At 33.8% G+C, this 18,526-nt stretch overlaps 1 protein-coding gene and 1 non-coding gene across 2 annotated transcripts; both read left to right on the top strand.

Annotated features, from left to right (window-relative positions):
* Nucleotides 1-318: 318 nt before the first annotated feature.
* LOC128041987 (small nucleolar RNA R71) lies at nucleotides 319-425 on the top strand. The gene has a single exon (XR_008197195.1). It is a non-coding gene; the product is annotated as a small nucleolar RNA R71 (small nucleolar RNA).
* Nucleotides 426-8,987: 8,562 nt separating this feature from the next.
* Nucleotides 8,988-12,965, top strand: LOC105774092 (uncharacterized). The gene is made up of 10 exons (XM_012596435.2): nucleotides 8,988-9,132; nucleotides 9,226-9,287; nucleotides 9,695-9,814; nucleotides 9,925-10,024; nucleotides 10,193-10,273; nucleotides 10,595-10,644; nucleotides 10,774-10,924; nucleotides 11,024-11,080; nucleotides 12,196-12,317; nucleotides 12,442-12,965. Exons 1-10 carry the CDS (start codon nucleotides 9,064-9,066, stop codon nucleotides 12,638-12,640), a joined length of 1,011 nt encoding a protein of 336 aa, XP_012451889.1. The 5' UTR covers nucleotides 8,988-9,063; the 3' UTR covers nucleotides 12,641-12,965.
* Nucleotides 12,966-18,526: the final 5,561 nt, after the last annotated feature.

Raw genomic sequence — 18,526 nt, 5'->3', positions numbered from 1 at the left:
ACTTTAAACGGACTTGGTGGTTGAGCTGTAAAATTATTAATACTATTAGCGGTTAACTATTTTAACATAGAGGAAATAGACGATACCTGAGCCAAGAACGAAGTGAGAGAGTCAACTTTATGAACTCCGGCTACACGTCTTCCTGAAGTTGTTCGATTTGTTGGCCATTGATAGTTATTACTCGTGATCGTCTCGATGATCTCATAAGCCTCATTATAAGACTTAGACAAAATTGCACCATTCGCGAAAGCATCTTCCATCAATCTTGTATGTGCATTGAGACCATTATAGAATGTCTCCAACTAGATACAATTAGGAATCCCATGATGAGGACACGTACGAAGTAACTCCTTGAATCGCTCCCAAGCCTCAAACAAAGACTCATCATCCAATTGCTGGAAAGTTGTGATCTCGTTCCTCAACTTAGCATTTTTTGCTAGGTGGCAAATACTTAACCAAAAATCTCTCTGCTAATTCTTGCCATGTAGATATTGAACTTGGTGGCAATGAATTGAGCCATAGTCGTGCTCGATCTCGCAACGAGTACGGAAACAACTTCAACCTCAGTGCGTCTTCAGTCACACTGGCTATCTTGAATGAATCACTCACCTCCATAAACAATCGAAGGTGGAGATGTGGATCTTCCGTGGGCATACCACTAAATTGGCCGACCATTTGTAGCATTTGAAACATCACTAGTTTCAATTCAAACCGAGTTGCCTCAATATCTAGCCTTCTAATTCTTGGGTTTAACTCACTAAAAAGTGGCACAGCATATTGTCTAATGCATCGATCCCTATCATCGGTAATGTGGATAGGATTTTGTACATAATCTGCTTCATTACCTTGGTCTTGATTCTGATTTCTAAGGTCCATCTCGACTTGTCTTTGAGTTGTTCATTCACATCTTCTTTGTCTGAAAGTTCTCTCAATTTCAGGGTCTACAGGAAAGAAATCGATAATTCGATCTATGCTCATAAACACCTGAGAAGAAAATCATAAAAATTAAAAAGAATAAGTTAATAATGTTAGAAATAAATCAAATTGACAATAAATAATTTCACGAAAAAAATGACTATGGCAATAGTTGACAATCCCCAACAACGGTGTCGAAAACTTGTAATGCTCGAGTTTGTGCAAGTGTACACAGTCGTTATCAAGTAATAAGTAAGTATCGAGTTATCGTTTCCACGAGGATTGTATTTGCGTTAAGTCACTTAATTTTTAAAATTATATTAACAATTTGAAAAATAAAAACAAAATATAGTTGAGAAGTGGTATAAACTAGATACAATGATCTCTAATGTAAATTATCGTAATATGCAAACTATATGAATGAAATAGATTTTAGCAAAATTTAACACAATTTGTAACAATTATAACATAAATAAACTAGGACAGTTACTTTAATTAAACTTAATTTATTATCGTCATGCTTAATAATATTCAGAAAAACATTCCATGGCAACTCGATCTTTCATGAGTTTGGAAACCAAATTAGGTCCTTTCAGAATCCTTTACTTAGTAAATATGCATTTTACTGATTCTTATTTACTAACGGTATCTTAGCATTCGTGTGAGGTAGCAGGGACATGTTAGGTTTGAAACAATTTAATCACACAAATCTACAAACTATGCAGATAACAGAGCCTGGTTAGGGTTGTTATGCAACCTACAATTTAATCGGGTTAGGATCTAAATTAAGCATGCACATTTCAATTATGCGTCCATTGGCCGTCGTCTAGTTAGGATCGCTCAGCTAATTCAGGTGCATTTCAATCACGTATGAACGAAATACAGACTTGATTTTAATTGAAAACATGATCGATTGAGGCACAAACATTATAAACATGAATCACATAAATATTATTTAATCAAAATAATCATCCTAGCTTAAATAAAATTTAAGCTATCATTGTTGTAAACAATAACATAGAACTCATAGCAAACATATTTAAATTAAATTAAAGAAAGGAAAGATTAAACCCAATTCACAGTGGCTGTCACCCAAGACTCTGACTAACGAGGCTCCTTCGCTTCTTTGAGTTGCTCCTTTGCTGATGGTTCTCCAAGGTGGCTGACCAAGGGCTTTTTAAGAGGCTAATTTGCTAAAATCCTGATGCAAGGATGATGATAGGCGTGATATCTAAGAGAGTTGGGAGAGAGGATGAGAGATGAGAGGGATGATGGATGAGGGATGCCTGAAAAAGTGAGAAATGAGCTCTTATTTATAGGTGAGGCAAGGGAGGTAGTTTGCTAAAATTAGGACTGTGCATCCTTTGAAACCTCCTCCAAGAGTGGCCGGCCATGAATTGAGGAAATATGGCTGATTTTCCTTGATTTTTGGTCAATTTGAATGCCACAACAACTCAGGACTAAGACTCGGTCTCCAACAAATCTTCAGGTAAATCTCTGATTTCTTTAACTTTTCAAGGGCCTTATGTAATTAAACCAAAAATTGGTCTATAATAAGCTATGTGTAGCTGAAAATTGGGTTGACTTGGTCCCCACTTTGGATGGTTTTGCAATTAGAAGAAAACTCTCAGAGTTGTCAAAAATAGCAGATAGTTTAGAGGACCAAATGAATTAATTTAACCACTTTAATTAATCAATATAATTAATTAATTAAACCCAATTTTATTAATGAAATATTTAAAATGAATTACGAAAATATAACATTATATTTTATTATATAATTTAATCATGCGTGGCCCACTTCATAGCTTAAAAATATAATATGCTTAAAATAATATAAAATAAGCTATTTTATACATGAAAACTATATAATAAAACAAAAATCACATTTTAATAATTTTTATGTCCTAATTTCATATTTTCACATATTTCATTAATTTATTAAACAATTACTTGGTTTTAACAACAATTTTAAGTAAAAAGGTGATAAATTATATAGGAAAAACCTATATATTTTTCCGTTTACACATACATGTATTGATTCATTCGTTACCTTATTAATTGTCTCGACCAACGTCGGGTATAGTTGGCATGACATAAGATTAGTGTATAGGATTATATTTTGATCTATACCGATGAGGCGTAGAGTGCATATTATACTTCAAACTTCCGATGAGGTGCAGAGTACACTTTACTTCAGTTATACTAATGGGGCATAGAGTGTAATTTATACTTTGGACATTTTGATGAGGCACTGGGTGCTAGATATATAGGTGTGATGGTGGGATGATCTATGTATCCATCTTGAGTCATTGTCCGGTTAATAAGGATCATAAAACATAAACTTCCAAATGATGGTTGATATGAAATATTAATTGAAAATGGTATACCATATATGTTTATTGAATGTGACAATCGATAAAAAGTGAAACATCATGTGAACTAATTACAAACGAGCTTTGAGGGCCGATATGAATGTAAAACGAATAAGAGGATTCAAGATAGTAATAAGAAAAATAAATGAAATTGTGATATGTTGTGACATATATGAGAATGTGGTATGGTGATAGAAAGTATAAGATGGTATATATGTGATATGCTAAATGTAGTTTGACATGAATTTGGTACATGAGACATGAATGATAATTTGAATTGTAGAGAAACTAATAATATTTTGATTGCATTCTTGTCATGTTATGTTTATCATATTATTTACTTGAATCATGGAAGTACCACTAAGCTTTATCGCTCAATATACGGGTTTTTTTCAATGCACAGGTATTAGTAGATCTCAAGGTCCCGAGGAGTGAAGTATTATCTAGATCGCAGCTCTTGATTTAGTAAGTTTGTATAGTCTCATTTCGTTATCAATAAGTGGCATGTACCTAAGGTTGATTCAATTTTATGTTGTGAATTGTCATTTTGGTACCTTGGATGAAAAAAAATTATTTGATTATAAGCATATGAATTGAAAATGTATATATGTATGAAGCATAGGACTTATATGGACTTAGAAAAATTTAATGATCTTATGTATCAAGTTGTTGTGATGTAATGCTCAAATATGTTCTAATTTCAGTAGGTAACATCGCGAAGACATACCTTCAACGTCACGATGTGAACTTGCCAGTAAGAGGTGTCACGATTACAGTCCTCTGATGTCGTGTAACACCCCTTACCCGTGTTCCCTGCCAGAACAGAGTATGAGGTATTACTAGAACACAAACACTTGTTATCGTTCCAACTAAGATTTTTTTTTTACAAAAATTTTGACATAATCCCCTTTATAAATATGTAACCTCACTTGCAAATTTTCAGATCATAACCTAGCCAGTTCCAATGTTTCAACCAACATTTATATTCTCAAATATACTTAAATCATGCTTAACATTTTAACTATCATGATTAACATTGTATAAAATAATTTATCAAATAACATAAACTAACATTTAGGCTAAATACTTTGTAACATATAACATCAAAATCAAGTCTTCTATACATGCCATAATTTAGAAATATTGATTACAAAATACCAAAAGTTGTGGATAGTGTAGATGAGTTCCCGGCTATTTTCGAATTCCAAGCTGAACTGGTAACACTATAAAACAAGGGAAAAGAAATAGGAGTAAGCATATAGCTTAGTAAGTAAGTATGTGATTAATAAACAAGTTTCTAGCATGTTTCCATATATAATATAATCTTAATCACACATAAATTCACTATTTATTCAAGTTCTGGCAAGCTGTTTATTCGCGTCACAGTCACTAAATCATTTTTATCTAGAGCTACGAAACTCCAAACTAAGATCCGTAAATTTTCCCTGAAACTATACTCATATATATTCTTACCATAAGAATTTTTGGTTTAGCCAATTAGTACAGTTTATTCTTTAAAGTTTCCCTTGTTTCACTGCTCGATAGCTCTGACCCCTCTTCACTAAAAATTAATTATCTCTTTATAAAGAATTCAAATGATGTTCCAATTTGTTTATCTTACAAATAGACTCATTTAGAAATTTAACCATGTAAATTACAAACCATAATTATTTTTTTACAATTTTTAATGATTTTCCAAACTCGGGACAGGGGATTTCCAAATCATTCTGACCCTGTCTCACTAAAATTCAAATATCTCAAAATATTTAACTCTTTTACCTATTCTATTTCCTTTATGTGAAAATAGACTCATTCAGATTTAATTTCATATCTTATAAAATCCCTAATTCAATTTCCACCATTTTTGGTAAGTTTTCAAAGTTACACAACTGTTGTTGTTCAAAACTGTTTTATTTCTAAAGTTACTCTTTAATAGTTTTAATACTTCATATCATCTTACTCAAGGGTCGATTCGAACCCAATATTCATCACGTAATCTTATCCATTTCACATGTACTTTCACTTGTCCAATTTCCCCTATGAACACTTCGGAATATTAACCGTTACTCGGTGGAATCAGCACTTAGCAACCACCTTATATTCAGTGATACGGGGAATCATCACATAACAACCCCTTTCACAATCAAGGATACGGTGGAATCAGCACTTAGCAACCACCTTTAGAATCAATAATTCGGGGAATCAACACTTAGCAACCCCTCAGGGAATCTGCACTTAGCAACCTCTTTTTGATCAGAGTTTCGGGGAATCTGCACTTAGCAACCCCTTACATTCAATGAATCCCAATCTAATCCGAGTGTTCAATCAGGAACCTTATTTTACAACATTTTACCAACTTTTTCAAATTTAACCACATTTTTGTAATCTACATCAAATATTTATTCTATATTCAATCATATCTCAACAATATATTAAATAAAATTAAAACAATGCATTATTCACATACAAACTTACCTTGGTGCAAAATATAGTAATTTTGCAATTTAGTCTACGATCTTTTCCTTTCCCCGATTGAGATTGATTCCACGTTATTCTTGATCTATAATATCAAATTTAACTTGTTTAATATTCACATTTATCAAAACAGTCCTCAACTCAATTTTGGCAAAATTATGATTTTACCCCTAAACTTTTGCATATTTCCACTTTTGTCCCAAAGCTCGAAAATTAAACTTCATCTCTTATTCTTATGTTTTATGACATGCTGAACATTTTTCCCTTCTATAGTAACATCAAATTCCCACTCTAACACTTACTTATGAACATTAGGTATTTTTACCGATTATGACGTTTTACTCGTTTTCACTTAAAATCGCTTAGCAAAAGTTATTTAACATAATTCCAAGCTTCATAGTCTACCATAAAAGATCAAAATAAACACATTTCACCTATGGGTATTTTTCCAAATATGAACCCTAGGTTAAATTACTGATAGAATAAGCTAAATCAAATTACCATGACTCTAAAAACGTAAAGGACATTAAAAACGGGGCTTGAGATCACTTACTATGGAGCTTGGAAGCTTGAAAACCCTAACTATGGCTTCCCCCTTGTAAAATTCGGCCCTAGCTTGAAGATGGACAAAAATTGGCTTTTAATTTTGTTTTTAATTCATTTTAATAACTAAATGACTAAAATACCCTTCACTTAAAAATCTCCTAGTTCACTTATCTCATGTATTTTTGTCCACAATTTAACCAATGGTATAATTTCCATTTAAAGACCTCCAATTTAAAATTTCATAATAATTGGACACCTCTAACATGTAGAACTCAACTTTTGTTCTTTTTACAATTTAATCCTTTTGACAAAATTGAGTGCCCATTTCTTCAAAATTTTCGAACGAAAATTTCACGAAATCTTTCCATAAAATCGTAGGCCATAAAAATATAATGATAATAAATTTTTTCCTCGTCAGATTTGTGGTCCCAAAACCACTGTTCCGACCCTAAATCGGGATGTTACATGTCGCAAGGTGAGTTCGTCAGAATGTAATGTTGCGACATCCCCTGCTCCATTTTTTCGACAATACCTCCTGTTCTCCAAAGTCGCAATATCCTCTATTGAAGTCACAATGTTGAGCTTCTACCTTCAATGTCGTAACATGATTCCCTTAACGTCGCGTCGTCAACTCGGTAAATTTGAAAATTTTACATTTTAGTCCTCCGTTAACATCGATTCTTCGTAAAAGCTTTGGTAGGCTCATTTAATTCACAGAATTGATTAAATAACATATTATAATTAAGTGTTGAATTTAATAGCTTGCCTAAATTGTTTAATTGATATGCGAGAGCTGCTCCGCAAGTTGCGTTGATAGCTGTATCCCAACGAACCACAATATAAGAGTTACGAAAATATTAAGCAATTAAATTTAAGGGATTGAAAGGTGTTGACCTTTCCTTAGCTGAGAACTGGTTAGAGCCAACCAAGTGAGTTCTATAGCAGTTAGAATGTTCATCGCCTAAGTGTGTTACTTGTTGGTATCACTTCTAAAAGATTAGACATATAATGCTGGCTAACCTTCACCTGACATGTGCTAGCTGATTAGATTGATTGGATGTTCTTTTATTAGGAGTTCAAAAAGAAATATGTCAGCGAACTATATCTAGAAGATTGAAAACAAGAATTTATGATGTTGAAACAAGGTGATAATGCTAGTAGTCGACTATGAATGAGAGTTCTTGCTACTTAGCAAGTATGATCTCGAACTGGCACCAACTGAAGAAGAAAGCTTCAAGCAGTTCTTTTGGGGAATGAGAGATGAGCTTTGAGTTTAACTAGTTTCGCATAAACTTAAAAGTATTCACTGATCTAGCTAAATGAGCAAAGATGGTTAACTTTATACATTATGTAATTTTTTTTCAATTTTAATTTTCTTTGTGACATTGAGGGTTAATATTAAAAGAATAAGAAAATATGACAATTATTGTCTTGGATTTATGGGTGCTTCCATTTTTTTTTTATATATTTTCAATCAAATTTAGCTATTCAATTTTGTTGTTTTTAGCTTTTTAGGTGAAAGTGTTACAAAGAAAATCAAGTTTGCAAAAAGAAAAACAAGAAAAAAAACCAAATTACGCCATGTGTAAATATTGAGGGTTTGAATTTTTAGAATCAAGACTAAATTGATAGATGTACAAATGTTGAAGGTTAAAGTTGTTACTATGTCAATTTTAAAAGTTGTCACCATTAGCAAGTCGATGATCAAAAAGACAAAATTGAATAATTAGGTGATTGTTTTATAACTTTTCATAATTGGATGGTAAAAATAATAATAATTAAGTGACTATGAATATAATTTTCCTTTATTTAAATTTACTTTATTTTCAAAATTTAACAAATTGACATGATTTTTAAGATTAAAACTAATTTTTAAATAAAGTACACCCATGAGATGCACAAACAAGAAAACAGTTCCTATACATTTGCATTAAATATTTTTTAAATATTGTTGTGTCATCAAATTTATAATTAATTATTGCATTGATAACACGATCTTTTTCCCGATCTTGATAGCACGAATTTAAAATTAGTTAAATTAAAGATCTTTTTTTTTATTTTCATGTCTATTTTACGATTTATTCTTAGAATTTGTGATCACTCATTTCAATAATATTATCTTCAAAATTTGGACTTGGATTCTTTCCTTTAAGTATAATGTACGAAAAATCAATATTTTCAGAATCGGACTGGTGATCGGATTGGTCAAGGCCACCGGTTCGTTAATCCAACATGTCTTTTCAGTTTGATTAAATAAATAATTTTAAAAATTTTATTTAAAAAAATCTGGTTTAACCTCGATCAATTTTTTTCTTGATTTAACTGATCTGTACTGATTTCCTAATCATGGGTGAATCTCGGGGGGCTGACAAGGGCCCCGACCTCCCTAAAATGGAAAATTTTACATTTTGACACTTTAAAATTTTAAATTAATAAAAATAAAATTGCACTTTATCTCCCCTAAAAATGATAAAATTTTAATTTAATCTTTTAAAAATTATTAATTTATTATTATAAAAATTACAATTTATTCTTTTTAACTCCTCAAAACAAATTTCTAGATTCACCTGTTACTAATCAACTAGCTCAATGCCTTTATTCGAGTCAATATGCTAATCAATTCCCGATCCTCCAACTGGTTCAGACAGCAGAGCATCTAACGGCAATATATTTAGCAACGTGGCAAAACAGCAGACGACAAACACAACCAATTTCAAGGGCTCCTATCTACAATGTAAGAATTTAAAAACAAATGAAAAATGCAACTTCACACTTTGAATTTCACATATCCATCACAGCACTAATCATGTTCCTTCTGAAGGTAATCACTTCCCCTTTTCATTTATTATTGTTGTTAAAACTTATCCTTTGTCTTGGGGGGCTTACTGATTTTATTTTTTGCTTTGTCTACAAGACTTGGCGGGCATCTGCATTTGGAGTTTATGGTTACTTGAATTTCACCAGAAATGGCTTCTTGTAAGTTCACTTGTTGCCCCTCTTGCAAAACCTTGTCCTTTTTTATGGAGCAAAATTGGCGCTTTTATGCATATTTATTCCTTTTCTGCTGATGGAATAAATAGTTTTTCTTATAACTTGATAATTGAAATTATAAGAACTCAAGTTTGAATCCTTCAATAATAATAATCAAAGCTAATATAGGTGTTCAGAAAATATCTCTGACACTTGCACATTTTCTTGACTCTGTGAGTTTGGGTTTAAGTTATTTGTTTTTTATCGGCGCGTATCTTCACTAGTTGTCGCCTAATATTGGTTTCTCAGTACTGGTCAAAGAAGCCAGCGCTCTGCTCATCAAAGATTAAGTACAAGGAAATGATCTTTTGACATTATTGTATATTGTCTTTAAGATATTCTTTGATTTTCAGGGAACACTCCAAGAAATTCAAACCCGAAGATATGGAAATACGAATAGAGGGGAAGAACTGCGTGGTCACAGGAGCAAATTCTGGCATTGGTTTTGCTACTGCTGAGGCTCTTGCATCATGGTGTTGATTATTTTCTGACCTTTTTGCTTGTTTGATTTATTAAAAATAAACTTGCATGTACCTGCATTCTGTTTTCCTTTTTGTTCATGTTATTATGATGTTTACCGCAGTGGAGCAACTGTCTATATGGTGTGTCGTAACAAGGAGAAGGGAGAAACCGCTCTTTCTAAAATTCAGTCTTCAACTGGCAATCCAAATGTTCATTTGGAAGTAATTATCATCTATTCCTTGCTAATCTCTTGTTTTCCATGATGGATTCTGAAAAGCTTGTTTCTTTGGAATTTTCATAAATTAAGCCCTTACCTGTTTACAGTTTTATGGTTTATAATTTATCTACAATGTTTCAGTCTTAAATTGCTTATAAAGTATAGCTTGCAGGTTTGTGATCTTTCGTCCATCAGCGAGATCAAGTCATTTGCATCCAGGTTCTCTTCAAAGGATGTTCCGGTTCATGTTCTTGTAAAGTTCTATTTTGCTTATTACTAGTTAAAGTTTCCTCCAAGAAATAGTAGTTGTTCTACAGCTAGAAATGGGTGGCATCATTTAAGTTCTAAATAACTAGTACTTTTCTTCAATATCTGGTTGTATATATTTGTCTACCATTCTGAAACACTTGTCTTTGTTCAGTTGGTAACTTTATATAGACTGGGATCGTCTTCTGTTCCAATATTTAATGAGAAAGGGATAACATTTATTTAAGAGTAGCCTGCCATTCTGCTAAACCATTGCTGTATATGTAACGCTTATGATTTTCTTCTTTTTAAATTTTATTTCCTTCAGGTCAACAATGCTGGACTGATGGAGCAGAAACGAGTTACGACATCTGAAGGGTGTGCTTTTCACTTTAACTACAAAAATATTCGATACATCATGTGTTCTGTTCCTTCATTAAAACTGAGGAAAAAGAATAGAAAAAAATATTTGATGTCTTGTCTTTCTTATTTCCAATGTGCCTCCAGATTTGAGTTGAACTTTGCTGTCAATGTATTGGGCACTTATGCCACAACAGAATTAATGTTGCCTTTGCTGGAGATAGCTTCTCCTGATGCTCGAGTCATAACAGTTTCATCTGGTGGAATGTATACTACTCCCTTGACCAGTGATCTACAGGTAGTTGTTTTCCTTGTCTTGGTCCATTCCTAAACCCCTAGCTATAGCGCTAGTTGAATTAATGGATACTTATGAATTCTCCTTTCATTGTAACTGCAGTTTAGTGATGGAAAATTTAGTGGGGCAGAGCAATATGCTAGGAACAAGCGAGTTCAGGTCAGCTAAGTTGATAGCTTTTCTACTGCTAGAAGTTATCAAAAAGTTATTATTCTTTTTTGCTGAAATAACATTTTACATATTACATTAGATTTGGTAATATATTGCCAATCATTCAACTAAATTGAACTATCACTGTCTAACTTACCGAATTTTAGATTAGGAAAAAAAGGATATTATTGATATTAGGTCATAGGCTTTTATTGCGATTCTCCTGTAATGTCAATGTGATGTATGATCTTCATTTTCTTACTCTAATTGCAAAGTGCAACAACATTTTGAAACATATGGACATATCTAGCTAACTCTTGTGGACGAAACTAATTTGGTTGATTTTCTTTTATTGGCATGAAAAGAAATGCATTTCAGACAATTAATTTCCTAACTGGATTAGATATGGCTGCAACGTTTATTATTTTTCCATTGTCAAACTCAATATGCCAAGAAAGTATGACATAAAGAATGTAACCCTGCTGCATGCTTGATGGGCCACTGGTTTATTGAACATGTAAAAGGGGAAAAACTTTACTGTATGATTTTCTGACTGTACACTTCATAGACCTCTTGTTTACCAAACATGACAAAAGGAAAATCTTGCACCCATCTTTACCGTAGAACTTTGTGTATCTTCCACACTGCCCTTATATGGTGCCTGGTGGAAATCATGGATTTTGTGCACCACATATATTTGGGTCCACACGTTTGCATATTTGTTTGTTAAGATGGTAATGTTTTCAATATAGGCTTTGTTATTTCCAGGTATTGATTAGTAATATGTAAGTTACTTAACCAGAGGGGGGGGGGAGAGGTAGAAAGTTCGGTAGTCATTAGGATTGGTAAACACCGCCTCTCAGGCTGTTCTTTTATGGGGCTTAACCCTATAAATAGAGAAATTCAAATCATGACATTCAGGGAGCTTTCTCTACTGCACCTCTGCCAATATGGAATCTGTTCTCTAAAGTTCATAATACACTGTCATGATTGTCTTTCAAAGTTGATCTTGTATAACAAATGATAGACCTCAGGATGCCAAGCTTGTTTTCTGTGTTTCACTTCCCAAACTAGGCAGCTAGCCCTTGAAGAAATGTCTAAACCTTGTTGCTATTTTTTCTTAGGTAGCACTAACTGAAAAGTGGGCTGAGATGTACAAGAACAAAGGAATTGGGTTTTACTCAATGCACCCGGGCTGGGCTGAGACACCTGGAGTAGCTAAAAGTTTACCTGATTTTAACAAATGGTGAGTTGTTTCTTCTTCCAAGCAGCAACTCGACTACTCCTACTCATCTTTGTCCAATACATGACACAATGATTCCTTTTTCAGTTTTTATCTTGACCTTTTTACCTTTGCAAATTCATTGCAGGTTATCGGGAAAGCTCAGAACTAGTGAAGAAGGTGCGGACACAGTTATATGGTTGGCTTTACAGCCTAAAGAGAAACTGGTATCTGGTGGTTTCTATTTTGATAGAGCAGAAGCTCCTAAACACTTAAAGTTCGCAGCTACAAGGCAGTCTCATGCAATCATAGACTCCATTGTCGACACTCTACGTTCCTTGGTATAGTCTCAAAAAAAAAAAAAGTTCCCGACCCCAAATTGTTCCAGGAATCTGCTTGCTGCATATTGCTTCTGCGTTATGCTGTTTATACGTATCTTTAGCTCATAGGAAGGATAATCAGCTTTATGTTATAATGCTTTTCCATATGTGCATTGGTTTAGAATGGGCACTTTGAAAGGAACTGTATATCAAATTCAGCTATAGCGAAAAAGAAGAATCTTTTTCTACAATCAAGAAATAGGACAGCCAGTTCAGTAGCATTTGGCTAAAGGAATATTCAAATGATGCAAAGTTTCTTTCTCAGGAATCTTCAATAAGCTGTTTGTACTCCTTTTTATATGTTCATAGAAACAGATGTTCTAAAATAAAAATTTTCCCAAGAAAATTTCCTTGAAATGCAAGCAAAGAGCAAAGCTGATGAACTTCCTAAAAAACAAATGTCAAACCTCACAAGATAAAAATCATACAAAAGAATGAGAAATGAATCATTGAAAAATGAAAATGATAAAAGAACCCTTTTTGTTTTGTTGAATTTTATTTGAAGTTACAACTAGTTACTTTAGTTACAATAAAAGAGTTCTCTTTTAGGAAAACACAAATTAAAAACCTCTATTGAAGACCTAATTAAATAGAAAGGATAAATAAATAAATAAATAAATAAAATGACACAATAAATAGTAAAGATTCCTTTTGAACCTTCAAATTGCTATTTCAACGAAAATTTCTGTTAATTATTTGTTGTTGTTCTTTACCCATAGTTTTATTGAATAGAAAAACTATTTTTTGCCACTATATTTTGAAAATGAATGTCTAAATATTCTTCAAAAGTAAGTAAATAGATCCGAATTATATAAAATGCTATTAATCTAGTGGTGGACGAAACTATTATTGCAAAAATCGGTGAATACAACCAATAGTCACTAAAAATTTCATCTTTGGATCAAAAGCAAGCACATGGTGGAATACCACAAAGAGAAAGTATACCTACTAAAATAACAATTTGTGTAATGGACGCATACTTTCTTAAACCACCCATAAAAACCATATTCTGGCTTTTTTCTGGGAAATATCCAACCATAGCTTCCATAAGTTAAAAAATTTTGGTTACCAGAACCAAACTCTTTTTTGTTATGAAGTAAAAATAAATATTTTTATTTAAAATACAAAAAATAACTCAAAAATTCTTTATAAAAATATTTTACAAAGAAAATACTATATTAAGGTTATTGATTATTTTCTATTTACATGGAACTTTGAAACTGCAAAGAATGTCTAAAGTCCAAAAGCACAAAATCAAAAAATAGTATGGACAAATCTTGAACCAAACTAAATTATCATAAATGGTTAGAAAAATCTAAAAAGATCTAACCGAACCGAACCGAATTCAACTCAACACATCCCTAATGATTATAATATATATAGGTTAAAATATTCTCCAAGCCCCTATAATCTTTGTACATTTGGAAATTAATCTCTTTAGTTTTATTTTCAAGAAATTTGTCCCACTTTTCATGTTTCAAAATCCATGTCCAATTATTAACAAAGTTAAAATTCTTTATATTAAATTCATTGGGGTGATGTTATAAAAAATGAAATTAGAGAAAATGAGAAACAATTTTGGGTTCCAAACTCCTATGGGAAGTGTTGGAGGTTTGGCACTGTAGTGATGGCAGGGTATGGAATAAGAGCTTATTGGGGCTAAAAAAACTTCACTGATTCTAAGATTGAAACTGAAGAAGATATTTCTTGCTTCTTTTCCTTTATTTATGGAAGCCCTAATCATAAAGTGAGAATCATGGAGTGATGGAATCTATCAAAGGCTTGAATCATGGAGTGAGCTTATGAGTAGAGTTAGAAAATTTAGATTCTAAGGTCAATTTTTTTAAAAAAATAAAATGCTTATAAAAGTCAAATAAATTAATGCATAATATTAATTCCTGATAAATCGATGTATATGGTTAAATGTAAGATTATTACAAAACTATTAAAACAATAACTAACAGAAAAGGTACGTACATCGAATAAATTTGAATAACACATATTTTTTTTTGCAATTGTCCACGACATTTTCTCATGTGTTGACACCGTTGAGTTATCTTCTCTTTGTCAATGTTGTTAAAAATATGCCCTTCTTATGTTATCTCTATTATTGGGATGATAATTTGTAATCTTAGTTCTCAATCTTGGATTGGCTAAAAGGTTTTTAAGGCTAAACTCAACTTGACTCTTTTAATCCTTTTTTGAATTGGTTTGTATTACTTTGGCTATTCACTCTTTAGCTTGTGTGGATGGAGAGTGTGTAGTCGAATTGGATGAGGGATTTTTGGGATTTGGGGTTGTTGCCAATTTGGTGAGAGTTAGAATTCAGGTTTCATTCCTTTTCTTTCAACCTTGGCCGAATACAGCTTCTCTCCCCCTCACCATTTTTCTTTTCGGTTTTCTCTCCTAGTTGATTCTCCCTTCTTCTTTTTTTAAGCTCTGCCGAATAGCTCTCGACTTTAGCAATGGTTCGTTGATCAATTGGGAGCGCACGATTTTTCTCTTCCTTTCCCTCAAGTGTTCTCCATTGGTCGAATACTGATAGATTAATCCCGATTCTGGGTTCTTTGCACGCTACATCTCTGATCTGCAATCTGTTTTATCATTGTTGGTAAGTGGTTATGGTATGATAAGGAGTCATCTGTTACTTTTTGAGAAACAGTATTGAGTGGTAAGTGGGGTGCAATTGAGATGGTTTGTCAAGTATGAGTCTAATATAAAGATGGTGACTTTTGTGTAGGTGGTGGCCGAGGTTGATTGGCATATTTCCTGGGAACCAAGGGTGCGATGATCATTGATTTTTGATATAAGAGTGTTCGGAACGAAGGGAATCTGCAAATCGCCTCAGGTGTGTAAACACCCTACTGTAACTGTAGAACGGCAAAAGCCGAAAAGTTGGAAATACGGTGTTTGAGACCACACAAACCCACAATCGCTCATGTGGTAAGCCAAACCCATGAATCATGGGCGATAGACTGTGGAGGTCTTCATGAGCATTTTCATGGGTTTAGGCCGTAATGGGCCACGTTGGGCCGAAATGGGGCCATGTGGGCTAAATGGGCTCGTGGGCCCTACACGGATGAAATCCACAATTTGTGGCAAATACTGGACTGGGCTATGTAGATCTCATAACCGTGGCGAAATCTGGGCTAAACGGGCCGCACGAGCGTGTGAGCCCACTTGGGCCAAGTAATGGGCCTTGGGCCCATTTACACTGTTATGACCATTGAGGTTACTTGAGTCGCTCGAGGTGGCTACGGACCTTTCGAGAGGTCGATATCTACATCGAGACCCCAAAATAGGGTAAAATGATCGAAATACCCTTATAGGGTAAAATGACCGAAATATCCCCATAGGATAAAATAATTGAAATACCCCCATAGAGTAAAATAACCGAAATACCCCCATAGAGTAAATCACTATTATACCCCTAGGAGATGAAATGACTATATGGCCTTATGTCATGTATGACTGATTTGCTCTACGATATGTATGACTATGATTGAGCATGACATTTTGCATACACGTATGATATTATGTCACGATATATTGTATGGGGATGGGTTGTTATACTTGAAGAAAGTGTACCGTACTGATAAGGTTGCACGGGTCACCCACAACGACTGTGGACCTACTGATGGCTATATGCCGTTTATTTTATTGGCGACTTTGTTGCTATATCTTGTTAGTCTTGCTTGATAGGTGCTAATCTTGGTATGTCTGGCTGGGTGGGTCGATTTTATCCCTACATGGTGTGTTTGGCGGAACAGAGTGGTGTGTAGAGGCTGGATTGGGTAGGATTTCTAACTGCATATCTGCATTAATTAATGATTTTGTACTGTTACTGCATCGATTAATGATATAACATACTGTTCACTGCATGACTGATATCTGTTACTGTTATGGGCCAAGGCCCCATTGAAACTATTACTGAAATTGGGTAAAGGCCCTGCTAATTACTGGCATTGTGATAGGCTCAAGCCTAATGATTTACTGTTACGGGAAAGGGCTTAGGCCCATACTGAACTGGACTGTTACTCTAACGGGATCAGGCCCAAACTGCATTTATCTACTGTTTAATTGAATGTTGGCTTGTTAGGGGATTACACACTGGGTTTTCGTAAACTCACCCCTCTATTTAACTGTACGAGTAATCCCCAGTTGTAGGCGGGTCAGTGCTACGAGGGACTCGATGATGGCCACACAATCGTATCAGCTTTCATTTTTAGCCTTTGATTTATAAGTAACTGAATTTGGGTATTTTTATGTAAAAAGGCCTCTTTAAAGTTATATACTATAAATTGGGGTTTTTATTTATTTAGTTTGATATAAACTGCTAGTTGTAGAAAAAGACGAGTTTTCAAAAGGTAACTGTTTTCAAAGACACCACGTTTTCGCAACATTTCCAAAAAAAAACTTCTGCAATAAATAAGATTTTGGAAAATTTATAACGTTTTAAAAGTGATTAGCTTTTAATGATGCACACTTGGAAATGAACAACTCGTTTTGGAGTCACTGTTTAATAACAAAATGATTAATTGATTTTAAAGATTTCAACGACAACAAGTTTTACGCTAAACACCTCAATGTGACACTGTCAGATTCGGCCATAATTCCTAGGTCGGGTTTGGGGTGTTAAATTTAGTGGTATCAGAGTCAAGTTGAAAAACATGGTTGTGGAATGGGTTTTTAAAATAATTGGAATTTCTAGAATACTATTCTTGAAGTTTTTTGGAAGGTTTACAAGTGTGGCACACTGAGTCTCCAACACTGAATCCGTAAGTTTTCTTTATACTGTAGACTGCTTGAACTGAAATACATTAAGAGACTACTATAGATAGTAGGACTGTACTGAAACTCATTAGTTAGAGGAAACTGAGACTGTAGATAACTGGAAACTGTAGGGAGACCTTGATTTGCGAAAACAAAACTCTGATTACTACTTTTAATAAGACATCTATTAATAATTACTGGAATTACAAACTGATACATAAAACTTCTTAAACTGCTAATACGTTATTTGATATGAGCACAAGAGGTACACATGAACGAGGTACAAGAGGCCATGGTAGAAGTTGTAGAGGTGTTCGAGTTAGGTTCTCGTTGTATGGCCATATACGTAATTTGGAACTAGAGTGCGCAACAGAAGTGTAGTGGTGGAGTGTGTGTTATGCGACTGATCTGATAATTGGAAATTTTGAGGACGAAATTTCTTTTAAGGAAGGGTGAATTGTAACACCCCAAATTTTGGGCCTAGAATAAATAGGTATTGAACAAGGGAGCAGTTAGGAGACTGCACATAAATATTCGGTTGTGCAAGGAAGTGACATAAAAGAATGTTTGCTTCAGTGGTTAAGTGATTTAGGAGTGTTTGGAAGTGTCTGAGAAGTCAGGGGTTCAAGCCTTGGCTTATGCAAAATTTTTATTTTAAGTGAATAAAATCCTTGGATCTAGATAGTAGGTTCTTAAATTATTGTGGTTAAAATATGATACAAAGGAGTTGTTGGTCTAGTGGTAAGGGGCGTATGGAGTGTACATGGGGTCTAAGGTTCGAGTGGTGGCGCATCAAAAAGGGAGTATTTATTTTGCTGCCTAATTCGTGTGGATGGTAGAGTTGGACTGAAATACTACTAAATGGAGTTTGAATTGGTCATAGAGAGAATTGGGGAGGGATATTTGGAGAGATTTGAGGAGAGAATATTGGGATTTGGGGAGGTTGTTGTTATGGAGAGATAATAATAGAAAATTAAGGGATAGAAAGTGGATGGAGGGTGTGTACCCGAATTGGAGGAAGGATTTTTGGGATTTGGGGTTGTTGCCAATTTGGTGAGAGTTAGAATTCGGGCTTCATTC

This window comes from Gossypium raimondii, chromosome 6, assembly GCF_025698545.1.
Source record: "Gossypium raimondii isolate GPD5lz chromosome 6, ASM2569854v1, whole genome shotgun sequence".
Taxonomy (NCBI): domain Eukaryota; kingdom Viridiplantae; phylum Streptophyta; class Magnoliopsida; order Malvales; family Malvaceae; genus Gossypium; species Gossypium raimondii.
This window is presented reverse-complemented; position numbering and strand designations above follow the sequence as displayed.

Bases quoted from the DNA above. Each gene is read 5' to 3' on its own strand.
- LOC105774092 (XM_012596435.2), top strand. From the start codon at position 9,064: ATGAAAAATGCAACTTCACACTTTGAATTTCACATATCCATCACAGCA. The intron at 9,288-9,694 runs GTAAGTTCACTT...TTTGATTTTCAG, and splicing joins TTCACCAGAAATGGCTTCTT to GGAACACTCCAAGAAATTCA. The intron at 10,025-10,192 runs GTAATTATCATC...TATAGCTTGCAG, and splicing joins ATCCAAATGTTCATTTGGAA to GTTTGTGATCTTTCGTCCAT.